General features: G+C 56.0%; 6 protein-coding genes across 6 annotated transcripts; 4 read left to right on the top strand and 2 right to left on the bottom strand.

Moving 5' to 3' along the window:
- Positions 1-1,655: 1,655 nt before the first annotated feature.
- DICSQDRAFT_62737 (uncharacterized protein) lies at positions 1,656-3,106 on the bottom strand (the record flags this gene model as incomplete). The annotated part of the gene is made up of 3 exons (XM_007366578.1): positions 1,656-1,711; positions 1,759-1,894; positions 3,026-3,106. The coding sequence occupies 3 exons, from the start codon at positions 3,104-3,106 to the stop codon at positions 1,656-1,658; spliced, it is 273 nt and encodes a 90-aa protein (XP_007366640.1).
- A 337-nt stretch (positions 3,107-3,443) lies between these two features.
- DICSQDRAFT_155665 (uncharacterized protein) lies at positions 3,444-5,320 on the bottom strand (the record flags this gene model as incomplete). Its single annotated transcript, XM_007366577.1, has 5 exons — positions 3,444-3,852; positions 3,905-4,221; positions 4,280-4,483; positions 4,534-4,960; positions 5,018-5,320. 5 exons carry the CDS (start codon positions 5,318-5,320, stop codon positions 3,589-3,591), a joined length of 1,515 nt encoding a protein of 504 aa, XP_007366639.1. The 3' UTR covers positions 3,444-3,588.
- A 719-nt stretch (positions 5,321-6,039) lies between these two features.
- On the top strand, positions 6,040-11,039 carry DICSQDRAFT_87648 (WD40 repeat-like protein). Its single transcript, XM_007366576.1, has 14 exons — positions 6,040-6,178; positions 7,088-7,129; positions 7,188-7,270; positions 7,325-7,714; positions 7,772-7,910; positions 7,976-8,207; positions 8,265-9,218; positions 9,281-9,314; positions 9,372-9,567; positions 9,647-9,847; positions 9,902-9,932; positions 9,989-10,070; positions 10,124-10,295; positions 10,346-11,039. Exons 1-14 carry the CDS (start codon positions 6,175-6,177, stop codon positions 10,807-10,809), a joined length of 3,024 nt encoding a protein of 1,007 aa, XP_007366638.1. The 5' UTR covers positions 6,040-6,174; the 3' UTR covers positions 10,810-11,039.
- A 2,181-nt stretch (positions 11,040-13,220) lies between these two features.
- On the top strand, positions 13,221-15,027 carry DICSQDRAFT_170943 (uncharacterized protein; the record flags this gene model as incomplete). Its single annotated transcript, XM_007366575.1, has 3 exons — positions 13,221-13,374; positions 13,433-14,339; positions 14,403-15,027. The coding sequence occupies 3 exons, from the start codon at positions 13,221-13,223 to the stop codon at positions 15,025-15,027; spliced, it is 1,686 nt and encodes a 561-aa protein (XP_007366637.1).
- Positions 15,028-15,822: 795 nt separating this feature from the next.
- DICSQDRAFT_137344 (aspartate kinase homoserine dehydrogenase) lies at positions 15,823-17,539 on the top strand. Its single transcript, XM_007366574.1, has 4 exons — positions 15,823-16,563; positions 16,633-16,758; positions 16,823-17,124; positions 17,227-17,539. Exons 1-4 carry the CDS (start codon positions 16,045-16,047, stop codon positions 17,390-17,392), a joined length of 1,113 nt encoding a protein of 370 aa, XP_007366636.1. The 5' UTR covers positions 15,823-16,044; the 3' UTR covers positions 17,393-17,539.
- Positions 17,540-17,856: 317 nt separating this feature from the next.
- DICSQDRAFT_87642 (acid protease) lies at positions 17,857-20,457 on the top strand. The gene is made up of 10 exons (XM_007366573.1): positions 17,857-18,144; positions 18,211-18,263; positions 18,349-18,652; positions 18,706-18,736; positions 18,796-18,903; positions 18,956-19,128; positions 19,183-19,294; positions 19,362-19,800; positions 19,853-20,210; positions 20,269-20,457. Exons 1-9 carry the CDS (start codon positions 17,948-17,950, stop codon positions 20,071-20,073), a joined length of 1,638 nt encoding a protein of 545 aa, XP_007366635.1. The 5' UTR covers positions 17,857-17,947; the 3' UTR covers positions 20,074-20,210; positions 20,269-20,457.
- The last annotated feature ends 621 nt before the right edge of the window (positions 20,458-21,078 follow it).

Below are 21,078 nucleotides of genomic sequence, written 5' to 3'. Positions count from 1 at the left end.
AGTTATCCCAAGGACCGGCCATTGGCCACCCATGTCGAATGTTACTTCTGGTGACGCTGGAGCTCTCTTGCACTAGTTCTGTCTCTTCGCCAAATTTAAGATCACGCACTCGTGAAGCAATTTTAGTCCGTCAGCTCCTACCTACGGAACTTCAATGCCTCGCCGCCGATAGCTCAACCGAGACTCATGGTAGTAAGTGTAGAAGGCGATCTTGGTCCCGAACGCAAATACACCGTGTAGTGTGGGCATCTTCAGACCGGGAGCGAGATCTGGGAACCACCGGCGCAGTTGGTTGTCAGCCTCCTCACGTTTCGGGGCCAAGGGAAAATTGGCGTGTGGCCCGTTTGGCCTCGACTACGAAGACAGGGGTCGCACGCACGTGAATAAATGAGAAGGACAACAAAGTCGACTGCCTCGCATGCCGTGATTGCGGGAAGTTGAGGGACACATTCGAACGTGATGTCGACAGAGAATAGGGTATTGAGCAGCAGTTCCAAGTTCTGCAGAAGAGCTTATCCGTAGTGGTACTCGATGCTCCAGCGATGAAGAAGGAACGCACAATGATCTCGGGCCAAAGAGCATCTTGTCTGGGCGTCATAGCGTCGAAGACTGTACGAGATAGTTCAGTGGGAGCAAACGGCAGCGACTTTGAGTAGCGTTGACCTCACCTTTGTCGATCGAACGTCTCCGAATGGCGGTGGTCCCGTATATAAACTCCGCTAGTAAGCGCTAGCGCATACTGCGTGATTGGCCGCGTGCCTCGTTTGCTGCGACTGCACGTCCCGCATCGTGCCATTTAAGTACCTCATTCCATTTACATGAAATGCACTTGGTTCCGCAGAGGGTAGCATCTACCTTATTACGACATGCACACCAGGCGGCTGTACCATAACGTCTCCCAAGGACAGTAAAGGTGGAAGCATACACGGGCAAGGAATGGGCTGTCAAGTGATGGGCTTTCGGAAGGTCGTCCTACAACACTTAAAGACCACACTGGACGAGGTCAACGCTGCCCAAGCATACGTGAGTGTCAGTTTAACCGCTCTATAGTAGGGTAGTCAAGGTACGTTGCGGGATCAATGGCGCCATTGGTAGCTCTGCGGGTCGCAGCAACAACAGCCCTTCGGCACCCCGAGAGTTAAAAAATGTAGAACGAAGGTGATGGTAGTTCAAGTCGACATTCCAAGGGCCAAGTCTTGGGTCATATCTGACTTCTATTTCATTGACCGGCAGAAGCGTAAGCGGGAGCCACCGAACAAGGCCTGTCATATTTTATTCTAAGCATTCACCTAGCCTGGCGTTGCTTGCGATGACGACAGTCTCTCCATAAGTAGTTGCTGGACCTATTGAGAGGTTCCCTTGCCCCACACGAGCAATTGAGGATAAATCGGAAGCTTCTGGCTTTTAGAAGTGGTCGCATTGGGGCTCCGACAACAAGCAGTATATTTTCCTGTTCTTGTTCCATCATCAGATCTGATTGTGGCCGCCTTCGCAGCCCCCCTCATGTTCTCTCCCTGATACCCGTTCTGCGATGCGACACATGCGTCTCCAGCAGTTCTGCAAATGTTCGTTCTCGAACTCATTCCTGCATAGACTCTTTCCGACTACACATAGGCTCATCTCAAGTACGTCTCGACTCCCATGGACCTGGGCAATCACGTGCACTGTAGGAATCCATTAGGGGTCGGCGCGTTAGTGTGCGTCACGCAGCCTGTTCAAATTCCAGTAAGTGCTGTTACTGTTCTGAGAAGTATGCACACTTGCCGCAAACTTCGCCGATGAACGTCTGGAAGATGATGCGGTCCGGTCCCGGAGGCGTCGTACCAGTATAGACCTTCCCCTTTAAGACAGGATACTCCTCATAGGGGCCAGGACAATCCGGAAAAACGAAACCCTGGAGTTTATCTAGTAAGCCTCGCCCGCTAAACCCTGACATAGCTTAATACGAACCTCATAGTTGTTGAACGTGTGGGGGTAGCCCCTGCGGTGATTCTCGTCTGTCAGCGACTCACTCTACAAGTGCTGTGTGATAGTAGTCTCGTACCCGCCGCCACCAAGGTAGAAGCCCTGGTCGAGTGCGTTTCTAACGTCGGAGACAGACAACAAGTTACCTATTCAATGGAAAACCTGAGTACCACAATTGTGCCATTCCAATAATTGATGTATTTACCTTGGCAGTTGCAGCCCATTATAAGTCGGTCCAGGCTCTGGGTGGTATTCGCTGTGTGGGTGCGGTCAGGGAGCGATGCGGGCGATGCCGACACAACCCAGACGGTTGAGAGCAGCGCGAACACAGGCAAGAGTTTCATATCTGAGAGCTAGATCTGAGGTTCGCTGGAGCAAGAGACGAGGCGAAATGCAGCGAGTCTGAGTCGCTGCTCCATTGGCCTGCTGTTGCAGAGGTTCATATAGGACTCTGCGCGTCTCGTAATTCGCATGCCGGTATGTTCATTGACCTGCTGACCCCTTCCGACATTACTGCAGCCCGTCGTCTCTCGACGACTGAGCCCAGGAAGGAGGTTCATGACCATATTTTAATCCACGTGACTTTCCGTATACAGCTTCACATCTGCATTGTGACAGACAGCTCGCTTCGAACCGCCGCTGGACCCGAAGGATGCCCCCGTCAAAGACAGGCAAGCACAAAGAGGAAGCTTCCATACGATATTGTTTGGTAGCGCTGACTAGATCATCGCCCGCCTCTCAAGCAACCTGTCAAGGTGCCAGTGGCCTGGGATCTTTCAACCGATGTTGAGATTTTTCATGTCGTATGATTCTCTTGTCTCGTCCCATCGATTCACTCCCCAATGACGTGACAGGCAGAGCCTTCTGTTCATTGTGCCGTCCAGACATCACGAGACCATTGGCATTCGTAGACACGAACCCGTTGTAGGTCATTCATAAGTCTGGCATCCTGGGTCAATGTCCGTGAGTACCGCATACTTGGGAGGGTGCGCTCAGAATGGGCCGGAACACGGAGGAAAGGGGAGGCCCCGGAGGTCGCCCGCGTATGTCTTCAACATACCTCGTAGTTATTGTACTGCTGAGGTTCGTCGCTGAGATGCCTTACTTCAGCATCAGAAAGAGCATAGAGAAGCTGACACATTCACCACCACCACAGACTCAATTCGACTTCAGGTCGCGCCCATCGTCCAGGGTGGACTGAGGATAGCATTCATGCGCATGGCCTCGTTGCCTGCACGTGAGGGCGCAGCAATTGCTTGCTTCGTAGTGTTGTGCAGGTCGCACCAATGCCACTCCTCCGAGGACCGCACCAGAGCTACCTATATTCACCAGTATCGAATCAGTTTGGAACTCTGGACGCCCGTCCGATCCGGATATTCACCTTGTAGAGGGTCCAGGCCGAATAGCAAAAACTTGTCGGTACTGCGCATCGCTGACTTTCACGGAGATCCTTGCATGTCACGACCGCGAAGAGAGTACTAAAACTACAGATAATGCCAGAAGTATTTACTTGCGAAAGAACAACGGATATGCGAGTAGTATGTATGCGTCCCATATGCTCCGGATCCCCCCTCCCCGCTCTGCAATAAATACGACGTGCCACCCAGGACAAGCTCGCCGAGATCAAGGAAGCGCACGTTCCTTACCCTTCTGCGGCGGGCTCGATAGCTTGAGCTCAGGCGAGCTCGCCATCGCAGCGGAGGTGAAAGATGGTAATCGACGGGTGCCGTTGAGCGCTACCGGCGATAGACGGGTCGACGCTTGTGTTGGAGTGCTGGGTAGCGAGCCATTCTGGTGTCGTGACGGGGAGCGTGGCGAAGGTGAGGAGCTGCCTTCGCCGGCAGAGGCTTCTGTGAGGAGGAACTCGACCCAGAGCCGGGAAAAAGACTATTTCCGGGTCAGCGAACCGATGGGTGGAGGAAGCAAAAAGTAAGCGAACCTCCGTCTCGTCCGTCTTCTGAAGCTCGGCAGGCTTGGCAGAGGGGGAAGATGTGCCGGACCTGCCCCACAGAGAACCCCCTAACGAAGGCTGCAATGCGCCGCTGCGCTGAAGGCCGGCCTTTTCTCGCTCGTCTTCGGTCCATTGCAGGATTGTTGAGAGCAAGGAGAGCATTTCGAAGCGTTTCGGATCCGCCCGAGGTGTAGTGAGGAAGGACAGCAGTACATTCGTGACCAAACGCCTGTCAACGTTGGTATCAGAAGACGAGCGTCGTAGCCGACGCAGCGCCTCCATGAGGTGCTCGTTCATGATGACAGCTGTGCGATGCGTGAAATGTGAATAGGGGTTTACCATAAAGTTGGGTCTACGACGTACTTTCTTGTCGTAGCTTGCCAACAAGAACACTCTTCTCCTTCACTTCTTTCTCCAACTCCTGCACACGCGAGTTGCTGGTAGAGTTCTCCTCGAGTTGCAGCTCTGCGTTCAGCGCACGACTTTTGAACTCTGCAAGCGATTGTGTGACCTGTAGTAGCTGACGCTCGTACTCCTTGACCGCTTGCTTGAGGTCGTGCTCCTTGGCTGGTACAATCTGAGTTGCGTGCGGGAGAGCATGATCGAATTCCACGTACAAGCCTGAAAGTCCTCCAGCACCGACTGCAGGTTCGCGCTCTTCTCCCGCTCAATTTCCAGAGCCGTCTCTGCGCGCTGTCTTGCCTCCCGCTCAACCTCCACATCCCTCCTCAGCGAGTCTGCAGATGTCCGGGCCTCATCCGCCGAGACGTGCTCCTGGAGTGCTTTCTGTTCCCACTCGTCTCGCTCTATTCGACACTGCTCCAGCTCCGCCTGCAGTTCCCTGAGCTCCCGTTCGCGTAAGAATGTCTCCTGCGAGCTGTCGTGCAGCGCCCGACTACGCATGGTCTCGAGCTCCCTGGACGCCCGCTCGGCCTCCTCATTAGCTGCGATTAACTCAGACTTCAGGGTGTCGATTGTGGCGGCGAAGTCCTCATTCTGCGCTGTCAGCTGCTGCACAAGCTGCTCCTGACGGTCGAGTTCTTCCTATGCATCCGCTGATGAGGACATCCGTCACGAGCTAGGAGAGACGCAGGTACGTACGGCGTCCTGCTTGAGCTTGTTCCCAAGCGTCGTCCGCATAGTTGTGAGCTTCGCGAGCAGGTTACGGTACTGTGTCGCAAGAGCATCCTTCTCCTCTCTTGTCCGTTGCAGCTCCTGCTCAAGTCGTTGGACTGGATCCAAGTCCTCGGAGTCACCTGCCTGCTGCGTCTGCGACGCGTCCCCGTCGGTCTTGAGCCCATTCAGTGGGGGTGGCGAACCAAGTATACGCTCACGGTCGAGAGACTTGCGCGACGCGGTGCCATCATTGCTGGCAACGTCGGATAGCCGCGGTGAGGAGGACATGGAGAGGGTACGAGAGGCGTTTGTGCCTGATTTTAGCGAGGAATGCCGCTGCCAGCTGGATTCCGTTATCAGTTAACCCCCTTATTGGCGAGAGATAACCCTAAATCGGTAATCTCTGCTCTCATGGCGCAGTGCCCTTCAATTATGTAATACTGGAATCTCGATGGCCGATCCTTTTACGATCACCTGGGTGAAACTTTGCCGAATACGGGTCATCCGCGTACATTGCACGGTGGGTAAGTACATAGGGCACGCATGAGAGGCCAGGCGTGGTAAATCACCTGTTATCATGTCCAACAGCGTATGTTCTCCGGCGACATGGCAAAGAAAACACCACGTTTCCCCGTTTTGCGGAACCTGCGGACGGCCTGGACCCGCGTCCGGCGGACATCAACCATCAGCGTCAAACGGCACACCATGGTGAGCAAACGCCGGCGGGACAATCGCTCCTTGCACGGTGTATGTTCTGAGCTGTACTCTACTTCACGACCCCTGGCACGACTGTACGACTCTTGTGAGCAGCACGTCTGCGTCCGCCATCACCCAGTGCTGATCACACTTTGCAGTAGACAATAGCCATCACGCGGTCTCGGATTAGTCCCGACGCAAGATCATTCCCCGCACTATGGGTCGAGGTACGCCGTCACAGCATACGAATGAGGTTTCACGCTGATCCCATTTGCCCCGCACTTGTGCATCCAGGAATCGGTGACCACCCAGCTAACCCCAATGACCTCACCACGATCCACGCTGGTCCTGAAGGACAGGATCCTACGAAACACAAGCGGAAGCAGACGCTGTTGAGCTTGCTGGACGCACTCGCCGAGTTGAGCAAGGATGAGGATCTGAATGGCATGGGTACGTCTTTTCCAAGGGAACCTCGTCATTTCTTCATTTGGACTGCGATCCTTGTGCGCCAAGCGTGACGTGCCCTGGCTTCCATCGTCCCTTTGCCTTCTCTTCGTACCTTGGCTTGCTCTCCGCGAATTGGACGACTGTCTACTTGGCACAGAGATATGTTGCGATGATTTAGGCCATCGGTCAGAGAACGTCCCTGGGCCAAGATGGATCCCCCAACCCTTCCGGCGTTGCTCACGGGATCTAGTGCGGTCGATTGCCGCCTTGCTGAATCCGTGGCAGACCAATAGCGCGTCTGGGGTGTATGTGCATTTAGCGCGCATTTGAGCGTGTCGTGGAGGGCATGTGAAATGCATGTCAATAGGGTATATTGCCAGAGCCCGGGCCAAGAAACAGAGGCTCGAAATGTAGGTGAGATCGCCGGAGGTCGTACTCCACTTCCCGAGCGAGTGCGCAAGAGGTCCTCGCCCGCACGATTGTTGGTTGTTCATTGGCTGGTGCATATGATCATTGCCACTCCAGGAAGTTGTATATTGCGCGACACGAGGATAGCCTAGGTACTTCCTCCCTGGGCTTTCACAGATATACCCCAATGGCAACCTCGTACTATCCCGGCAAGAGATGTTACATACTGGACGGGCTTCGTAGGGGTGTGACCGCACTCAGGATTCGAAGCACCGGTCACACGATCGCCCGGAGGCTCGGATTCTGTATGAGGGAGGGCAGAGCGACCTGGCCAAGAGGAGACGTCCGCCGTGCCATTCTGTTGATCGATCGTCAATATCACGCTGTCCAATTTTAAACTTGGACGACGGAGTCGCGGACACAGCTCGAAGCCGCTCTCCTTATCTAACAAGCTTCTGTCCCCACGCGTTCTAAGTGGCTAATCGACACTTCACCCACTTCCAGGCACGCTGCAGCAACCTAGCTTCGAAGACGATCGCGATGTCCGTAAGTATTGCCGAGCCTCATGCTCTGGGAGCTTCTTTCACAATCGCGTGTCATACAGCGACTGTCGACGAGCACCTACAAAAGGTCGGCGCGGAGGCGTTCAATAAGTTCCAGAGACGAGTTATGAACCTCGACAAGGAGGTAAGTCCATCTCGTCCCGCCTTTCAGAACGTCTTAAACCGAGTCGCCACTCAGCTGCGAAACTTCGCGAACGCCGCCCGCCAACTCGGCAGCTCCGTCGGTATCCTCTCGTCCTCCTACCACCTCCGTGGCCGCCTCGCCCAGATCCTCTACCTGTTCCGCGAAAACGCCGCGGACCTCTTCCCCCGCAAGATCTCACATCAGACACGAGAGTCGCTCACCAACCCACAACTGGCGCAGTACCGCAAGAGCAAGCGGCACAGGGCGCCGCCACACGTCCACAACCCGATCGTGATGGAGAAGCTGGACCCGGAGGACTTTCCCGAGCAGCTGCAGATGTTCGCGCAAGATGTGACGACGTTCCTGGACTGCTTGAACGAGTTTCCGGAGTTCACGGACGAGGCTGTCAATGCGGCGGTCTTGTCATTAGAGGGAGATTTGAAAGTGCGCATGCCCGTTCGCTTCTATGGTGGAACGCAGGGACTGATGCTTAGCGTGTAGTACTGGGCTTCGTCGTTGAAGCAGTACGAGAAGGAGTTCCGGTTCCCGGCGGTGCAGCGCTACCTGCACGACCTGAGCGGCGAGATGGGCGAGCATATAGACAACATCACCACGTCGCTGTCGGTGTTCATAGAGATAGGTCCGTCTTCACAACGATATGGATCGTCGTTGCTACAACCAGTAACCTCAGTCTGATTGAAACAGGTGTCCCCACGATTCGCTTTGCGCAGAAGCACGCCAGCCAAAACCTCCTCAACCTCAGTACAGTGGCGACCTTCTTCTCGGCTGTCACAGCTACGACAATGCAATTCTCGTTCAACATGACTACTACCCCGCTGCAGAACGCCGTGAACTCGTTCTGGTTCACTTCTCTGGTATTCAGTATTGGGGCTGCGGTGAACAGTCTGCTTGGTGTCACATGGAAGCAGGCGATGTAGTACGTACTCCAGTGGGCCTAGCAATGATCCCCGCATAGCCCTGACCCCCTTCGCAGTCGTTCACCAGGGCACCGAGTCCCGTGGTGGGTGCTCATCTGGATCAAGCGTTCTCCGCTCGCCTTCCTCGTCCTCTCCGTCGCTTGCTTCTCAATCGGGCTCGTTCTCTTTGCCTACGCCTCTCAACAGCACCAAATCACCTGCACGCTCACCACCGTCTTCTCCGCATGCAGCATCATAGGCCTAACCGCTGTCTCTGCGTGGTTCGCCTCTGAGCGCTGGACGTTCTCCCGCCACAACGGCACTAAGTGGCTCGCCGACGTTCTCTCCGAGACCAAGGTCCGCGTCAAGTCCACGCGCGGTGCTCAGTGGCTCATCTACGAGCCCCGCGAGGCGTTCCGCATCGCGAGCCGCTGGGTCGCGGAGCGCTTCCGCCAGGTCGGCGAGGGTGTGTCCGAGCTGAGCGCGAGGACGCTCTTGAGGTTGAACCTGAACGGGGACAGCGACGACGAGAAGTACGATGCGGAGCGCGCGGTCACCCCAGGGACGACTGTGGAGTGCGCGAGCCCCGAGCCGATGTCCCCGACCTTCAGGCGTGCGGGGTCGGACGCGGGCCCGCTGCTGCCCATCGCTGAGATACGCTCGCCGACTGCGACATCGGTCGATGGCGGGGATGGCGGGGATGGCGCGAGCATCATGAGCGACTCTCCTGGGCCGTCTACAGCTGCCCCAGGGCGCGGTCGCTTCGCGAACGCCGTCCGGGCTGTGATCAAGATGCGGGTGGCGTCGTCGGCGTTCCCAGTCGAGGGCAGAAACCCGAGGCGGCAGCGTACTATGTCGTCGGACGGGAACGGGCGCGACGCGGAGCCTGTTGGGGTGCTGAAGAACTCGCGTGTCGGGACGCTGATGCCGAAGTTGAGGAGCCTGCAGACGACGCAAAGCTTCGAGGCGCATTCGGCGCTGGTTAGACACCTGCAGTTCTCGCCCAACGGCAAGTTCTTGGCAACGTCGAGGTACGGCTCTCACCAACTGCGTTGTGTGGGCTCCGGATGCTGACAGGAGCGCGCGCATATAGTTGGGATCGAACATCGGTCATATTCAAAGTCGGCGTAAGTATCTATGCTGATCGCGCAAGTTCCCGTCGATTCAAGCATGATTCCGATCAGGAACAATTCACCTCGCATCGTATCCTGGCCCACCCTCAAGGCTTCGTTGGACAAGTGGCGTGGTCTCCGAGCGGGAACCTCTTGCTCACCAAGCTCGGTCGCGGTGTGAAGGTGTGGACGGAGGACGGCGTGTGCAAGAAGACGATTGATCGCCGCAGGAACGTCCAGTCCATCGCATGGCTTCCAGGCGGCGAAGGTGAGTGCCCTTGGCAATCTTAGGAATCCATCCACCCCTCCGAAGATAAAGCTGAGCCTCTATAACCCCTCCTCTTCAGGTTTCTTATCAGTCGAGGGCAGCGACGTCACCAAACTTGATCTGACGGGCACGGTTCTGGCTACATACCACTTCGAGAGACTCATCATTCACGACGTAGCGGTTACCCCAGATCAGGCACGTATGGTTTGCGTTGGTACTCTAACGGCATCTATGGACGGCCTGCATCCGAGCAAGTGTCGGGCTGAGAAACAAATTATAGGTAGGTTGCATAACAGGTATGTCTTCATGATTGGTGCTGATTATATTTACGCAGTGTACAATATGGAAACGGAAAAGATTGAGAAGTGAGTTGTTCTTCAAAGCGCCAATACACTTAGCATAGAGCTGATATGGACGTCAGTCGTGTACCGGTCCTGCATGAGGTCCGTGACATAACGCTAGCCAGAAATGACCACGTTGCTCTGGTCAGCTACGAGAACAAAGTAAGTCGGGTTGCGTCGTACTCATGTCGATGCGGCTCAATTTTTCGCTCTAGGCACCACCCCAACTCTGGAAGCTCGAGCCTATCAAGAAGCATCAGCAATCGGCCAACACGGAAATACGGCTATCCTTACGGCATACGTACATGCCAAAGACGCAAGTCGATTTCGCTGGACCAAGTTACTTCGGTGGCAAGAATGACCAATTAGTACTATGCGCCGGCAAAGGTTCGTCTCTGCCCTCGCAACGCCGAAAGCACCTGCTCACAATCCCGTAGCTGGAGATATTCACATTTGGGACCGTGAATCTGGCACGCTTCTGCATCACATTCGCTCACAAACCGTCGGCGGAGACCTGACCTGCATAGCCTGGAACCACGCCTGGGACACATTCATGTTCGCGACCGGCTCGCACGACGGTGCAGTCAGGATCTGGACGTCTCCCGCCTCCAGCAACATCCCAGGTTCGGAGGCCAGCTCTATCTTCGCTACTAGTCGCGCGCCCACTAATCCAGCTAACACGCCCGGCACGACCACGCCCAACGCATACGACGCCGACTATCGTACCGACAGCCCGACCGGCCAGCTGACTAGCGAGTCCCTCGATCCTGCGACTCCGGGCACCCCAGGCATCTTGAACACGGGCTCGGGTTCTGCCGCGAACGCGTTTGGAGCCCTGCCACAAGCTCGCCCTTCCGTCGTCACTTTCAGCAGTCAAGCATTCGGTAGCAGCGAACGTTGACCGACTGACCTCTCGTTGTCTTCTTCCTCGCATATCAGCGTTTGTGAGAGCTCTCATAGATTCATGTGTCGTGGACCGTATATCTTGGATTATACCGTAACGCCTCCTCCGGTGTGTGCTGCTAAAAGCACGCCGCTTCATGTCGTAAATGCTTTGCTTTTCGCTCGGTTCAAGGAATTTGTACTAGTATCTCGCACGCACTTCACGTTACGCACGCACTCCTGCATGACCCCATTACATACGCACCGCGATACCTCATCTCCTCATACCAAATCGATCACGCCATTCATGTATCTGTAGAATTGCCATGCCCTCGATGCACGGTTGTGACCCAACCGCAGTGGCACTGCGGGAAGCGATGGCGAACTCAGATGCGACCACGTTGCAGTCACCCGGGCGTGGCGACATGTCATCTGTACAAGAAAACCTGAGCATATCAATCATTCGAGGTTTGAAAGGGGGCAAGCAGACGTCCCACTCAGTTGTAAAACACTGGAGATTGGCAGCGCCCGCTAGCCGATGTTCAGGACATGTGATAGAGACGCTCGCCGCTATATCGAGATTTGTCCGATTCCGATTATCTTGGCTGCATTATCATCTAAGCGACACGATTGCGATTGAATTTATGAGCCCGACATGGTCCTTCAGTGGTACAACGTCAAATCGTCCTTTCTGAGGTGCTTTCGGGCTGTAAGTTGGGGCAGGATAGATGGCAGGCCTATTAGGGTTACTGACATTCCGTTACGTTACTAAGTATAGCCGCATGCTGCGGGTGGGAACGTCAAACTTTATCGCCGCTTTGTGCTGCTTGTCTTGAGCTGCTGGGCGTTAGGATGGGTGTCAGATGTAGAGCTATGAGGCAGCCCAGAATATGTCCGGATGGGAGGAGGAATGTGGTAAGGCTGATATTTCTCCTTTGCTAGTCGCCTGTCACTAATTCTTCACATCTGACTTGCAGAGTGAGCTATCTGAGCGGAAGAACGGCGTGTCAGAGCCATCGTGGTAGTGGACGATCAAGATGCCTTTTTTGGAAACCGTTTCTTCCGGCTTGCGCGCTTAGGCTGTCCGCTGTCCTTGGTTGCCTCCATAGATTGTCTAATAGCATGGTCCATACCCTATTGCCTGCAAAACGAAATACACCAATCCATTTGTATGCTTTGGGGGCTTGAAGTCTTTGGTATAGTTTTTTTAAGATGTGTTTTCATCAAAGTGCGCGCACTTTCGCCAAAATCTGGACCAAACATTTTCTTCGCTGCGTACATGAGTATTGTACACACGTTGTTTTGAGGTAATCGGACCAGCGGTTAGCGAGGAGAAGCAGATACAATGAGGGACCGCCGCTATCAGCTACGCAGGTGAGATCAAGAGCAGGAGCATGATAGCCGATGTTATCTCTTGGAGATGCTCGCCATCTGGTCTATGCGAGGACCTGGCGCTTGGACGCGCGCCTCATCGCTTAGGCCAGCGCTGCCAATCTCCAAAAACACGCGCACGTCCTGCATGCCTTGAAAAGGAAAACACGTTGGGAGGAATGGCCTAGACCCTAGTTCGGGGTTCTCCGTCAGCAGGGTGGCGCCGACTCATTCGTGGTACTGGTTCTCGTTCTCAATTGCAATTGCCTAGTCTTTCGTCTGATCCATGGCACAGGCGTGATCGCTCAGCCGTTGGCCTTTCACCGGTACCTGCCTGTCGCCCCATGATCCTGCTTATGGGAGTCCCGACTATCTCGGTGCGATTCCCATGTTCGCCTTCCCTTTCAACTACCCTCATACTCAGCCTATACACTTTGGGGATTCCGCTTCTTAGAGTCAGCACGGTGAATTGATCTCCCGGTGCCCTTCGCGCAAATCCGAGGTACAATCCTACTCAGCTTCCAATCAAGCTGTCATCTCTGCGCCAGGCTCCACTCATGGGTTAAAGCATTACAAATGTCGGCCACCTGTGCCTCTCGATATCCCCAATTTATCTGCGGACCTGAAGAAACCCCATTCTCCCTGTCAATCCTCCCAGGTAACGCATTCGCTAAGCCACTACTTTGACGGAGGGGTACGGAAGTCTTAGAAGCACTTCGTATAGTGAGTACCGTTCACACTTTCTCATAAGTAAGCTGTCACTGACCATACCCGACGAAGAGGATACAGGACTTCGAGATTGTCGGAGATCATGAAGGAGTATTTGCTTCAGTGCCTACATTAGTTCCGTACTTGCGTCTTGACGTCTGCATGCTCTATCGATGCTCGAATGCTTGGAAGCACCCATCCCCTCATCATCTGCCAATCGACTACACTCAGCACAACGCAAATACGCTGTAGATTACGCTGTCACGAGAGCGGCGCTCATACACAGTCGTATATAAAGCGCATGGTCTTGACCACCTAACAGACAGCTCAGGGAAGTCATCACTTTCAACTATGTACACTCATCCTCGCATCACCGCACTTGACTCGCGCCGGCTTCCAACTCCTCCCGAGGGCTGGAAGTACACCAATCTCATAGACCCGAGCGGTACTACTCCCGACCCTACACACTACCCGGTGTTACTCTTTGGACCTTATACGTACACCGGTATGTTGGCGCATATTTCGGGGCCTGTCGTTTGCTGAACACGGCATTTTGAATATAGCTCTTAGCGATATCAACAACACCTACAGCATGTTGATAGTCGCTTGGGATATGCAGAGGAACCTCATCAAGCAGTGGCTCAAGCCCGGCGCCCGCTACGTCTGGCAGATCTCATTCAATGCTGACACCCAAACGGTCACCTTCACCGGGCAGAGCAAAAGGACGGTTACCGCTACCCTCGACGAGTTGGTTCTCGGACCCACTGTCGTCCACCTCCCAATCTCTTCCGGGCCTGTCCTCCCCTACAATCTGTCCTACGCCGGATCCAGCACTACTCAGTTCCCTGTCATCAAGAGCGGTCCCTACAGCTTCTGGCCGGTGTCATATGCGGACGGACGCAACGCCTTCTGCGTCGTCGTCGTCGACCAAGACAAGGTGATCCTGAAGCTCGTCAACTGCCCTGGCTCGCACAGCATCGACAGAGTCGTCATAAACGACACCGCCCACACCATCCAGCTCGTCGGCAAAAATGGCTCTGCGGCCATGTTCGACTACAACACCGCGCTCGCATGCTTTCACTGCTCCTACGTCTACACCAAGGACGACTTCCTTTTTCTTGCCGAGTACTTCAAGGTTCCGCTTTCTGATGCAGAGGCAAACGCCATGGCGAAGGCCATGCCGCAGATCGACTGCTCGTTGTGCTGTCGTATGGAGGGCACGAGCTTCGCCGACGACTCAGACCACTCCCACCGAGTGAAGCGTGATACGAGCACGTTTATCGTCGGCTCTTTGCTCGGCGGTGTCGCCGGGGGAATCGGAGGATTCTTCATTGGGGGACCCATGGGGGCCTTCATTGGGCTTACTGCCGGCTACACTGCCGGAGCCGCCATCGGCTTGGCCGTGCCGTCCAGCAGCGACAAAGGCCAGTACCAGCTCTCGTCTCTGGAACAGCAGTATTCGCTCGTCGGGTACGTACCATTCGCTCATAGTTATATGTGCCAATGCAACATTCTCTGACGCTATCGTACAAGATACGCCCGCTTCCCTTGCGGGCCGTTCGACAACACAGGAGTGAGAGAAAACGTCTTCGACGCACCTTTCCTCCGCTACGCTGAGCTGCCCTACTCCGGGGCCATCACGAGGCTCGGCTCCGCGTCGTCCCCGCAAGCCTACTCCCCCGCCAAGAAGGCGATCGGGGACTTCCCGCGCGACCCGCGCTACAAGGCGATGAGACTGCAGGACGGCACCCAAGTGACCAAGTACATCTTCGTCATCGTCCAGACGGACGAGACTGTCAACGGCCTCCCCGGCTACCAGATGCGCATCAACCCCGAGGACTTCTATCCAGACACGTGGCCCGCGACCCAGCGCGTGAACCACAGCCAGCTATCGGAAGGGTACCGCTTCTGGGCCCTGGTCGGCCACCCACACATGCAGGTGTACGCGGCGGGGAGCCTGTACGTCGATATCACGAACAAGAAGCTGCTCGGGATCGACACGCGCACGGGCCATTACTTCGGGTCGTTCGAGGGCCAGGATCAGGCGGTGAACGACGCGACGTTCGGATTCCTCAAGAGCTTGGGCTACGACACGTCAGTCATGCATAACTATGTGGATATTTTAGGATACTTCGGGGAGAATCCAATAGTAGGATGAATCACTTGGATCTTCCGCTCCCAATTGAATGTGTAAGTGGTGTTTCACGCCAGGAGGTCGTCTTTGACCTGCTGGGATGCGATTGCTGACCATTCGTACATTCAAACGTCGTCCAGGAATACGCACGCAGGATGTCCATTGAAGTCCAAGTTATCATGAATGTCCACTTCGAGTTCATTGCTCCAAATAAGTGTGTTCTGTCTAGAAACAGGAATAAGACGCTCTCTCTCCCTCTCCAGCGTATCATGTACACGTACCGCGTTGCTCGGAAATGATAACTACGTGTACAGGTCAGCATTGCGTACACACATCCCGCACGAGCGCATTATGAATCTCGGCCTCCGGCGCCGTAAGCACGAGTGAGTCCATCGCGTTCTCCGTTTTCCGTGTTCATCGCGGGGAGGTACATAGTTGGCCGGCTCGCCTAATTGAGGTCGAGCGAGAAGTGCGTTGATCAGCTCTGATCGTGACTTTCAGCAGTCAAGCGTTCGGTAGCAGCGAATTTTGACCGACTGTCCTCCCGTTCCTCGACTCTCCTTCCTTGCATATCGGCGCTTTCTAAGTTTCTCGTTAGATTCATGCCTCATTGACCGTACATCTAGGATTATACCGTAACGCCTCTCCGCCGGTATGTGCCGCTGAAAAGCAGTCCGTTTCATGTCGTAGATGCTATGTTTTCTGCTCTATTCTGGAATTTCGTACTGTTATCTCGCATGCACTTCACGTTACGTGCACACTCCTACCATGACCCCGGCACACCGCGACACCTCATCCCCATACCACATCACTCACCCATTGCATGTACCTGTACATTGTCATGGGCTTCAGTGCACGATTGTGACCCAACCGCACCGCGGGAAGCGATGGCGAACTCAGATGAGCCTGCGATAACCTCGATGACTCGATTGGAGCGACGAGGTATACGTGAGACTGAGTATATGTTCGACGCTCGACGGGATCGACGGATACAAGCTCAGTCCACGCATACTACTGGCTTTATCTCTACAACCTATAACGATGGCACACCTGCTGGGCATCACATCCACGACCAAAACCTTCCGCGTCGCAATCGTCGGCGTCGGCCTCGTGGGCGCCGAGCTCGTCAAGCAGCTGCAAGCCCTCCAGCCGAGCCCCTTCCGCATCGTCTCCCTCTCATCTTCCAAGTCCCTCCTGTACCACCCTGACGGGCTCTCCCCCTCCGAGGACTGGAAAACCGAGCTCGCGAGCTCGGGCAGAAGGCCCGACCTGCATTTCCTCCTGCGCGAGCTCGCGGCGCTCGTGAAGCCGGGGCAGGAGGCCGTTCTCGTGGACAACACCTCCGCGAATGAGGTCGCCGCACTCTACCCGTCCTTCCTCGGGCTCGGAGTGCACGTCGTCACCCCGAACAAGAAGGCGTTCTCGGCGGGGCTGGAGCTGTACGAGCAGATACTGAGTGCTAGCCTGGAGAGCGGGGCGAGGTTCCTAAACGAGGCGACGGTGGGCGCGGGGCTGCCGGTCATTTCGACGTTGAAAGATCTGGTCGCCACAGGGGATAAGGTGCGTTCTCTCTCCCTGTCGAGGACGGGAAGGCTGGTGGTGTGCACGGATGCTGAGCGGGGCGCGCAGGTCACGAAAATCGAGGGCGTGTTCTCGGGGACGATGAGCTACATCTTTAACGAGTTCTCGACGGGGAAGGAGGGGGGCCCGAGCTTCTCCTCGGTTGTGAGCGTCGCGCGCGAGAAGGGCTACACGGTGCGTCGTCCGCGTTGCACCTCCTTCCATTCCACTCATACCCTACTTGACATCGACGCTGCAGGAGCCGCACCCTGCTGACGACCTGAACGGCGCAGACGTAGCGCGCAAACTGACGATCCTCTCGCGCCTGATACCCTCACTGCGCTCTGCGCTCCCCGACGGGTACCAGTCTGTGAGCACCAAATCTCTCATCCCGCCCGCGCTCGAGGGCATCGAGTCCGGCGACGAGTTCATCCGCCGCCTGCCCGAGTTCGACGCGCACTTTGACCAGCTGCGCGCGGACGCGATCAAGGAGGGCAAGGTCCTCCGGTACGCCGGTGTCGTCGACGTGCAGAACGGTGTCATCAAGGCGGATCTCGAAAAGTGAGTTGTTGTCGCCGTCTGGGCCTTCCTTCACGTCATTCCGTGCCGTCTCATCCTCACTTTTCTCATGCACGTTTTGTTTTGCGTTGCGGTCGTCATCAGGTACCCAGCAACTCATCCGTTCGCAACGGCGCTTGGGGGATCAGACAACATCATCATGTACCACACAGAGCGGTACGGGGCCCGGCCGCTGGCGGTGCAGGGTGCGGGCGCGGGTGCGGCGGTGACCGCGATGGGTGTCATGAGCGATCTGCTGAAACTGGTGTGATGCAGCGCCGCTGCGGTGGCAGCAGGCGAGCGAACGTGTGTATACGAGAAGAGAAGCCCAAAGTAAGTTACGTGCTGTATCGTCCACAACCGTTATCGTGCCAGAACCCCCGTTGGCCGTGCGAACCGACGCGCTATGAGATGTTCATGCTGGCAGTTCTTCTGTGATTCCGTGATTCCTGCGATTCTGTGGACGCTGCGGCGAGTGTGAGGCTCGCTCGGGGGAGATGGCCAGCTTCCTTGTATGCACGAATCACGCTGCGCTGTTTCCCATCCCCGGACATGTGCTCGTCGCAGCGGGCCAGAGCTGTCTTGGCGGGCGGTGCCTGTCTCACGCGAGGCGGATGAATGGCAGGTGATGTCGATGAAGCTCGACCCCGGCGAATTCGCAAGAGTTCCGGACTGTCGACGCTGGGATGCTTATAAGATGCGGTCGAGTGCGACTCCGCGCGCCGGGAACATCGACGAACATCCTCGACCCGACGGCAAACGCCATCATAGAAAAGGCCCGCACAGGGCGTCCGGAGCGTGCCTTTCGCCCGCTGCTGCCCCACACATGTGCCATACGCCCTTGTGGCGCACTCTTGTCTTGCTATCTCTCCTTACGCTCTCGTCGGCCACCACACTCGTTCAGCTCAACTCTGGCCTCAAGACCGCCGCCGTCTCCTTCGCCAGGAGGAACTCGTCCGCGATCCGCGCGCTCCACGGAGATGCCGTCGGCGGGACGGTGGGCTTGGGCGACGTCAGCGACCTGTACGTGTTCCCGCCGCGTTCTAGACCCGTTTGATCGGCCACCTGACCGCGGCGCGCGCTCGACAGCACGTACCTCGTTGCGGCGACGGTGGGCAATTCGACCGTCTCTCTGAACATCGGTAAGCTCCGATTATGCAGTCTGATCAGCGGGCAGCACAGGCCGATGGAGGCCGATCTTGGCATACTAACGCCTGCATGGTTTAGACACCGGGTCCACCGACCTCTGGGTCGTCTCGAGCGCATGCCAGACGCAGACGTGCCAATCCTTCGCCGGAGAGCCCTATGCACTCACGCAAGCATTCCAGCAGAGTCAGCAGGGTTCTGTTGACCTCCTCTTTGGAGACTCGACGACCGGGACTCATGCGGCGGGACCGCTTGGGCGCGATGTCGTGGTCCTGGCTGGATTGACGGCGACGAACCAAACGCTCGCTGCGATCAACGACACGGACAATTCTGCGGTGGCGAACGGCGGTGCGGGGATCCTCGGTCTCGGATTTCCTTCGCAAAGGTACCGATGCTCCTCTGTCGTCTGTAGATCTTGCTCATCCCTTCTCCGATAAGCTTCATAGGGGAGAGTATTGTGGCCTCGGTAGTAAGCCTTCGCTCCTGTGAGTTGCATGCACCAAAGAGCTGACTGTATGCGTGAGTCAGTTCAAGGATATACGCGGGTCGGATACATTCGTCGAGCAATGGGTCAATTACGGTCCGATCATCCCTCGATTGATACTAGCTGGGGTCCTTGACCAACCGCTCTTCACGGTATGTCCATATATGCGTCCATATATGCGCTCACAACTCACGACACTCTTAGATCACGCTTCAGCGCGATGAGCTCGACGTCTCGGGCACCGGACAGTTAACTATTGGACAGCTGCCGTCTGGTATTGACAACTCCAGTTTGACTTGGGTGCCTGTACGTCTCTACTCGGAATCGGAGGGAGGGATGACTCCACCCTCGTTCGCCTCGAACGAGGTCTATCCTTTGTAGGCATTTGTGTTTTCGTTTGGTGTCGCGATGTGCAGCTGATGAGCATGCAGACGATGGGAAATACCGCTCGATGGCGTCTTCCTCGACGGCGTGAAGCTGGCCGACAGCGCTCAAAACGCGAGCGGCATCAGCAAGCCCAGCCTCTCCGCTCTGATCGACACCGTACGCACCCTCCCGCACTTGCTTGGCATTCTCTCTTGAGCTCACGGGCATTCTCACCCGTATCCAGGGCAACTCCCTCATCCGCGGCCCCGCGGACGTCGTCAGCGCCATTCTCGCCAACGTCTCCTCCACATTCGCCGCGAACGCGTCCAACGCGCCCCTGCTCCCCTGCGTGCCCGGCCACAACCTCACCTTCCAAATCGGCGGAAAACTCTTTCCCGTCGACCCGCGCGACTTCGTCTCGCAGAACAGCCCCGGGGACGCGGCGACGTGCGTCGCGAACGCGGTCGTGGGCACGGACCCGCCGAGCTCGGGGGCGCTGTTCAGCTGGAGCCTGGGCGATCCGTTCCTAAAGAGCAACCTCGTCGCGTTCTACTACGGGAACCTGACGAACCCGTCCGCGGACCCGCCGCGGATCGGGTTGCTCTCGCTCGTGCCGAGCGACGCGGAGGAGGAGCTGGAGCAGGCGGTGAACGAGGCGCAGGAGAATGGCGGGGTGTTTGAGAGTGAGTCCGTCCCTGAGGTTCCTGGGCATACAGATGCTGATTGCATATACAGCGACGAGCCAGGCCGCGCCGACGGACAGCCGGGTCATCGTCGGCACCGCGTCCAAGACGCACACTCCCGGTCTCAACGGCCTCCCCGGCTCCCTCAGCACCGCCACGCCAGACGAGGAGAACGCCGCCTTCGCCGTGCGGGGCCTGGCGGTCGGGGCGGTCAGTCGAGCGTGCGTCCTCGTAGTGCTTTCGTCGTTATCGCTCTCGCTCGGTGTTCTGTGATGTGTGTGATCGTGTGTGCACCTGTTGTCATCGCTTGTCGTCATCCACTGTATACCTACGCAATGCATTTGGTCTCCTCTGAGCCTGCGCGGTGTCTGCTACGCACGAGATCGGAGCATGGCGGGCATGCTAGGAAGGTGCGCGTCGTCAATCCAGATGTCTACTTAGTTGTTGTCTGAGATTGATCATCACCAGAGCACTTGCAGTCATTCTCAACATTTATCTAACCTGGCCTTGCTTGCGATGTTGATGGTCTCTCTAAAGTAGTCGATGAACCTGTTGAAGGGTTCACTTTCCCCACACGAGCAATCGAGGATAAATCGGAAGCTTCTGGCTTTGAGAAGTGGCCGCATTGAGACCTTCACACCAAGCAGTATATTTCCCAGTTCTTGTTCCATATTCAGCCCCAGTGAAAACGTGCGTGATTTCAGTCGATATAGAACGGGTCAAGTCGCGTCCGGCCGTATGCGCTTGTGCCGTGTCGATTTAGATTGGGCGAGCGATTTTAGGCGCCCATCTGACGTCTTTAACAGGCTCTACTAGTGTGACCCCAGAAGCTACGGATTAAGCGCCTGACCCCAGAAGCTACTGACACGCCTCCAGTTCTCGCATTTCCCTGTCAAAAAGTGTGCACGGGTTACACGCGAGAAGACGTACTTCAAAAATATCATTGTAAAAAACAAAGAAGGAAATCGGAAGGGATTTGCTCCCGATACAAGTCAATCTCAGTAGGGTTTCAAGGGTTTACTGACCTTGGTGAGCTGCCACAAAAAGATCTGCAGCGCCGATCTTTCTGTAACTTCGCAAAGTGTTCTGAACATTCTCAATAAACTTTCTTGTTCAGTCTCCGAAGGGTTCCGGGTTGCAGTATTCGAAAGATAGGAAGAGGTCTCTCGAGCGTGACATTCAGCCACTGACCGAGATAAAGCTGACTTTCAATCTGAGCGCTTCGACAATGTTGCCCCGGCCAACTTCGCTATCAAACGACTGATAACAGCGGTGTTT

This window comes from Dichomitus squalens, assembly GCF_000275845.1.
Source record: "Dichomitus squalens LYAD-421 SS1 unplaced genomic scaffold DICSQscaffold_19, whole genome shotgun sequence".
Taxonomy (NCBI): Eukaryota; Fungi; Basidiomycota; class Agaricomycetes; order Polyporales; family Polyporaceae; genus Dichomitus; species Dichomitus squalens.
Note: the sequence above shows the minus strand (reverse complement) of the source record. Positions and strands in the feature narration are given on the sequence as shown.

What these genes read in the sequence shown, in the direction of transcription:
- DICSQDRAFT_87648 (XM_007366576.1), top strand. An exon ending in CATTAGAGGGAGATTTGAAA is followed by an intron (nt 7,715 to 7,771) that starts GTGCGCATGCCC and finishes CTTAGCGTGTAG; the next exon opens with TACTGGGCTTCGTCGTTGAA. An exon ending in AAGTTCTTGGCAACGTCGAG is followed by an intron (nt 9,219 to 9,280) that starts GTACGGCTCTCA and finishes GCGCGCATATAG; the next exon opens with TTGGGATCGAACATCGGTCA.
- DICSQDRAFT_137344 (XM_007366574.1), top strand. Translation starts at nt 16,045, where the DNA reads ATGGCACACCTGCTGGGCATCACATCCACGACCAAAACCTTCCGCGTC. An exon ending in CGCGCGAGAAGGGCTACACG is followed by an intron (nt 16,759 to 16,822) that starts GTGCGTCGTCCG and finishes TCGACGCTGCAG; the next exon opens with GAGCCGCACCCTGCTGACGA. An exon ending in ATCAAGGCGGATCTCGAAAA is followed by an intron (nt 17,125 to 17,226) that starts GTGAGTTGTTGT and finishes GGTCGTCATCAG; the next exon opens with GTACCCAGCAACTCATCCGT.
- DICSQDRAFT_87642 (XM_007366573.1), top strand. Translation starts at nt 17,948, where the DNA reads ATGTGCCATACGCCCTTGTGGCGCACTCTTGTCTTGCTATCTCTCCTT. An exon ending in TCTCCGCTCTGATCGACACC is followed by an intron (nt 19,295 to 19,361) that starts GTACGCACCCTC and finishes ACCCGTATCCAG; the next exon opens with GGCAACTCCCTCATCCGCGG. An exon ending in GAATGGCGGGGTGTTTGAGA is followed by an intron (nt 19,801 to 19,852) that starts GTGAGTCCGTCC and finishes TTGCATATACAG; the next exon opens with CGACGAGCCAGGCCGCGCCG.